Source organism: Chelonoidis abingdonii, chromosome 16 (genome assembly GCF_003597395.2).
Source record: "Chelonoidis abingdonii isolate Lonesome George chromosome 16, CheloAbing_2.0, whole genome shotgun sequence".
NCBI lineage: Eukaryota > Metazoa > Chordata > Testudines > Testudinidae > Chelonoidis > Chelonoidis abingdonii.
This window is the reverse complement of record NC_133784.1, coordinates 1,406,177-1,412,914: the sequence shown is the minus strand read 5'-3', so window position 1 is coordinate 1,412,914 and position 6,738 is coordinate 1,406,177. Positions and strand designations below refer to the sequence as shown.

The 6,738-nt window shown below is 41.8% G+C and overlaps 1 protein-coding gene across 1 annotated transcript in view; it reads left to right on the top strand.

Annotated features, from left to right (window-relative positions):
* Nucleotides 1-6,738, top strand: part of CFAP58 (cilia and flagella associated protein 58) — a 147,571-nt gene that overhangs the window by 56,419 nt on the left and 84,414 nt on the right. The window contains exons 13-14 of the mRNA XM_075073041.1: nucleotides 1,649-1,810; nucleotides 6,019-6,165. Coding sequence (XP_074929142.1) covers nucleotides 1,649-1,810; nucleotides 6,019-6,165 — 309 coding nt within the window. The remainder of the gene's footprint in view (nucleotides 1-1,648; nucleotides 1,811-6,018; nucleotides 6,166-6,738) is intronic.

Sequence of the window (6,738 nt, the reverse complement as noted above, 5' to 3'; positions counted from 1 at the left end):
CCACCCGCGACAATGATTTTTGCCCCATCAGCCACTGGGCTCTCAACCCAGAATTCTAAGGGGCAGGGGAGACTGTGGGAACTATGGGATAGCTATGGAATAACTACCCACAGTGCAACACTCCAGAAATCGACGCTAGCCTCGGTACATGGACGCACACCGCTGAATTAATGTGCTTAGTGTGGCCGTGTGCACTCGACTTTATACAATCTGTTTTATAAAACTGGTTTATGTAAAATCGGAATAATCCCGTAGTGTAGACGTACCCTTAGATACTTTCAGTCTCCAGAGTTGGGTGAAGATGTCTAGTGGAGTAATCAATTAATTAAGCTCTTGCCCCATAGCCAGCCCCCTAAAGACCTTACAGTACATCAGCTCTGCTATCACATTCACAGAAGGGGACAACTATGCTAACTGCTAACTTTGCTGTTATTGCATGTCTGTTCCAAACATTTTTATATTTCTTCCTATGAATTTTTATGAATATAAATTCTACTGGTACTTGAACCATTACCTTCAAAGAATGGAGACCAGACACTTGGGTATGAATTGCAATTGTAATTCAGAGTTTATTCTTCCTGTGTGTCTGTGCATAAAGCTGTTTTCCTCATTTGTTTTTATACCTCGTGATATTTCTGCTCATTTTAAAGGTGGAATTCTTATCCCCATCTGCACAATGAAACCAAAAGCAGATATTCCTCAATTTGTGCACCTGCCCATTTTTAATGTTTTTTCTGTGCAATATTTGGTGCATTCTGGTTGAATATCCATACAATGCTGCTTGTTTATGCTCATCTGTTATGAAGTCTGTGCCAGCAGGTTGAGGGGGCTTAGTTTTGATAGAGCATCACTAAAAAGTCCAGCAAAATGATCAGGCAAACCACTTTTGTTGTTTCTTCTTTAACATAGTACGTGTCATTCCCCTTGAAGTGATATGCCACCAACACTTCAATAAGGATCTCCCTCGCAAATTTTCCGTCCCTATTGGCAATGAATGTGATCGTCCATGGGCAAAATGCCCCTCATCAAAATCCATTCATCACTATCCATCTCCATTCTTCACCATTCCCAGTGCCTCCTGAATGCTGCTATGGTGGCTTCTTACCTGGCTGTTTAGTTAGAAATATAGTTAATTAACTCCCTTATTATTGTAATTATCCATCAAACATTTGGGATCAGATATTAGTTCAAACAACATTTAACTGTAAGGAAGGAAGAGAGACTGAAACCTCTTGTCCTTCACAATGATCTATTTGCAATTATAACATGTTCTCCATATTCTCTTTCTGTCTCTCTCCCTAATGAGTAGCTGGTAAATGTCTGAGATCTGGCCCTGGCTTTCTAAAAAACCTAATGCTTTTCCTATGAATGCTACTTTTTGTTGATCTGACCTTAAAGTGTGTATGTATTCTGCCTTTGTGTCTGAGCCAAAGCCTGAGCATCGGGTAAAAATAAAATGTTCCCCCAAATCAGCATCTTAGAAAGGTTAAATTTCCCACTTGGACCAAACTAATCGTGGCTGTAGGCATAGATTCTTATTACGGGGATTTGCAGCTGCCACCTTAGATAAAAATCACAAAGTTTTATCGCATCCTGATAATCATGGGAAGATGATTTAATCATGTTCATTTCTTATTTTCCGCTTCAGGTCCTCCAGCACATGGAAGATATCAAAGTGCGGGAAATGCAAATCTTTGACTACAAGAAGAAGATAGCAGAGGCCGAGACTAAATTAAAACAGCAACAAAATCTGTATGAAGCTGTAAGATCAGACAGGAACCTATACAGTAAAAATCTGATTGAAGCTCAGGTACAAGAATACATTTTTTACTCTGTGATTTTTTTGTTTTGTTTGTTTTTTTAAGAAAATCCTTCTCTTTTATACTTTTTGAAAGGAAAGACAGATAAAATCTGCACAAGTGGTGTGTGTGTGTGTGTGTGTGTGTTGGGCATTAATTTTTTAAATCACAGTTTGCATTTGGACTGAGATGTAAAATTTGCAGTCCTCGTGCACAATGTCAGACGCTCCCTGCTTTGCATAAGACCCTGACACCTTGGAGAGAGAGATTCCTATCATATAGAGAAATTGTTCCCTTTCTTTCCTTCCTTCTCTCTTCTCTGCTCTCTGTTAGGTTTGATATAAGCATATGACAGACATGACATATGTGAAAATGAACCCCCACCCCACACACTCTCGCTGCTGTGATTCATGTATAAGAAAGCTGCGTGGAAGAAACGCTTGTCAGGTGAAGTAGCATTTTCCCACATAACTAAATGTTTCCACTTGGCTTGTCAATTTCAGGCACTATCATTCCCCTCAGATTACAATCCTCCACCTTTTCCCTGTGAATCCCTCCAGCAATATTGGAGGAAAGGTAAAGATCACTTGTATATATTTTTACAACATTATGCATTATTCAACAGTAATGGCCTAAACACTACAGATATCCTATAGTAAACTGCAGAATCTGGGATGTGGATGACTGTGGTTTAGAGCCTTGGGGTATTTGAGAGAACAAGGAAATATAAGATAAACATATACACCACAATGGACATTTATAATCTACCCTGAGTAAGGGGTGGCATGTAGCTGCATTGCTCTAGGAGCAAACCAGAGAATGAGCTGTGCCAGAGAGTTACTGTTCCTACTTGTTTCCCACTACGGGTATGTCTGCACTATAATCGGGGGTGCCATTACAGGGTGTGTAGACGTACCTGAGCTAGCTTTGATCTAGCTAGCTAAGGTACCGGAGCGGTGAAGCTCTGGCAGCACCAGCTTCAGTGCAGACTAGCTGCCCGAGTAATTACCCAGGGTTTTGCGTGGGCTTGTATGGCCCGCACTGAAGCCTGTACCACCATGGCTTCAGTGCTATTGATACTCAAACAAGCTAGATTAAAGCTGTCTCAGGTATGTCTACATGACCTGCTGTCGTGCCCCATGGTTTCAGTGTAGACCTACCCCAAGTCTGGGGAGGAGTAAGTTACTTCACCCCTTAGCGTGGAGCAACTTACTTGCTCCCTCTGTGCATCCTACCAGCAACTCTGGCCAGGGCCACCCAGAGGATTCAGGGGGCCAGAGGCAAAGCAATTTCGGGGGTTCCTTCCATAAAAAAAGTTGCAATATTATAGAATACTATATTCTTGTGGGGGCCCCTGTGGGGCCTGGGGCAAATTGCCCTACTTGCGCCCCCCTCTGGGCAGCCCTGACTCTGGCCACCAATGAGCAGAGGTGTGTCCAAGACTCCTGTGACTCCCAAGCTCTCTCCAACCCTTGCTCACAGCCAGACGTTTCAGACAAATAGCCCCTGCTCTCCCTACTACAGCTGGACTCACTGTCTGAGTGGAGCTCTCCTGTACTTCCTCGATGTGGCAACAGAACACGTAGTAATTGAGGACAAGTAGCTAACGTTCCTGTGAATGTTTGCATGTGTGAAGCATCAGCAGAAATAAGGGTCAAGCATGTCATCGTCATTGTGGCAGATCCCAAAGGGATGTAGCCTCCTGGCAGATCAAGTGGATTGATTCTAGCTAGGTCCTTAAGGTGGTCTGGCTGGATATTCAGATTTTGTCCATCCCTGGCAATTTTATTGTGCCACTGAAGCTTTGGGCAACCTCGTGATTGCCAGCTGTGGAGCGGCATTTCTTGGAATGACAGTGCCTGAAATTCACATGCTTCATAATTCATTGGTCCTCCATCCTAATACATGTTCATACCAAGAAAGGCACCAAAACCAGGTGAAGCATGTAGAGGACACTAAATTACTTTCCTTTTATAATCGTTAAAGATACAGTATCAATTTAGAACATAAACTTCTTGCACCCTCCTACAGAATTGACAGATACACTCTGAGTTAGGCTAATGCATTAAACTCTTTAGATAACTAAGGACATCTCAGTTGGAGGCCCTGGCATGGTGTATGTATATATACAGCCCACACAAAGATCTGTGCAGAAAACTGCCTACTACAGAGGCCATTAATTTACCCTTTAATGGATTATTTGATTCATAATTTGTGCTAGCTGACAGCTCTGCGTGTCAGAAGACTGCTGAGGGTAAAACATCCTTTTGGTTATAATCACACTGTACTATATGTGGCAATAAAAAAAACAGTAATTCATAGTTCAGTAACAAGCCAGCCAGCCATGGAGAAAAAATGGCTTGGCTTAAAAACTATGCAAAATAATTCCTCTTGGGAAGTAATATAAATTGGCAAAAGGTTGTTTAGATAGAAGAAAGCTAGCTGTAGATATTTTTGGATTGTTTAATAACGAAAGGCTCTCTGTTAACCTGCCCAGCCCATGTTGCTTCCACTCTCCAGGACATCCTAATCTCCAACTCAGTAAAATCTCTTGGAAAGGGACTCCTTGTCTGGGTTTGAAAGCATGCTTTCAGCTTTGAGGTTCTTTCCGAAATTGGGAACACATTTATTCCTTTATTTAAATGAAACTAATCCTGTCCTTTGCAAAAATCACAGGACCCTTCATGTCCTCTTCCACATACAAAGATAGCAGTGTATTTGGGTATGTATCTGTGCTCCAGATTTTAAAATATCTGGTCTGCTTCCAGGGTGTGGGAGAGATTTATAGGCAGCTATCTAGCAGACTTTTGAATTTAATTTTCTCCTGTTAAATTTACATGAGTAATTATGTGTATATATGCACATGGGCAGTTCTAGTGGCAAAGGGTTACATCATTGTCAGGGTCATTTAATTGACTTAGTACCAGAGCACTGGTCAGCAGTGTTTATGGAGCTGCAGTGTATTCCCAAATCCCTTACTGCACACTATTTCATGCATCTGTCAAATACATATGTTGAATCCACTGATCTTTTCATGTCACACTCACCAACCGGTCACTGCAATCATCAATCTAATGTATATGTCTCAGTGTTATTTGTGAAAAGTGCTGTGACCCATCGTCAGTCTCATTTGATTAACTTTGTCAGTGTCAGTACTCTGGCCAGAGGCTTGGAGTTGGAGAACTGCTGTGTTAAGTGTTTTATGCAAAAATATTTCACTTATCTACCAAGTGAACCTGTACGAATTGAATGTACTGTCCTCCAATTTTCTGTCACCATTCCTCAGTCACTATCAGTCACAAACAAAAGCAGCTTCCCAATGTTGTACTAGCAGGTGAATCTCTGGATATAGGACCATATACGCACATGTATAGAAGTGGTTCCATAGGATAGTTATCCACAGTCACTGATCTCTCTGCCACACTATCTAACTTGACTTCAGACACCTTGCTGTATGTTCTGGGGCTGGAACATATAAAAAATGGCTTCAGCCAAGGAACTTTTCTACCCCCTAGTGCCCTCAGTCCCACACAATCAAAGCCTGCATATAAGAGTTGGCTGGCTGACCACTTCTGATCTGTATATTGGTATTTGTGAAGGCTTATGCTCACTTGCATACAGATACATGCCTTGGCACATGAGTACTTTCATTTGGAAAAATAGTAGCACCTCCCCCCCAACATTTGTGCAAACAAAGCACAGTTGTACAAGTGTTCGTTGAAGAGCAAGCCAATAAAGTCATGAAAACAGATGGATAGGATCACAGTTGCATTATTCACTTATATCAACTGCTAGGTCCTATTATGTGTCCAGCACTCTAAAAGGTGGCTTACAGGCTTATTGTTGTTGTCAATGGGCTTTTAACAGTCTAATTACTGCAGTATCATGCCAGCATAAAAATCAAATGGTCATTTAACAGAATTGTTTTTCTTTGCTAACATTAAAAGTAATGTCTTGTATGCACAGCTTTGTAGGATAAAGAATTGGTTGGGAGTCTTCTCCTCTCAGATGCTGTGGTTTAATTTCAAGTGTCAATATATCTTGAACTTCCAGGCACAAAATACTTGAATTCTCTTCTATCCCTTTTTAGAATTATAGAAATTTGGGGCTGCAAGGGCCCTCAAGAGGTTACCTAGTCATCTCCCTGTGCCAACGCAGGATTAGATTTACCTAGCTCACCCCGACAGATGTTTGGTGAACATCTGTTTTGTCCCATTAGGATGAGATCACTGAAATGAAGAAAAAAATGAAGATCATGACTCATCAAGTTGATCAGCTTAAAGAAGAGATCACAGCCAAAGAGGCAGCTCTTGTGAAAGTACATTTGGAACATCAACGAATAGAAAAGGAAAAGGAGTCCCTGAAGGTAAGGCACCATAGCTGTGGGGTGTTTCCCAGGACTCATTAGGAAGGAAAGGACTCATAGACTCATAGACTTTAAGGTCAGAAGGGACCATTATGATCATCTAGTCTGATCTCCTGCACAATGCAGGCCACAGAATCTCACCCAGCCACTCCTGTAACAAAACCCTAACCTATGTCTGAGTTATTGAAGTCCTCAAATTGTGGTTTGAAAACCTCAAGCTGCAGAGAATCCTCCAGCAAGTGACCCGTGCCTCATGCTGCAGAGGAGGGAGAAAAACCTCCAGGGCCTGTGCCAATCTGCGCTGGAGGAAAATTCCTTCCCAACCCCAAATATGGTGATCAGTTAAACCCTGAGCATGTGGGGAAGACTCACCAGCCAGCACTCAGGAAAGAATTCTCTGCAGTAACTCAGATTCCAACCCATCTAACATCCCATCACAGACCACTGGGCATACTTACTTGCTGATAATCAAAGATCATTTGCCAAATTAATTGCCAAAATTAGGTTATCCCATCATACCATCCCCTCCACAAATTTTTCAAGCTTAGTCTTAAAGCCAGATATGTCTTTTGC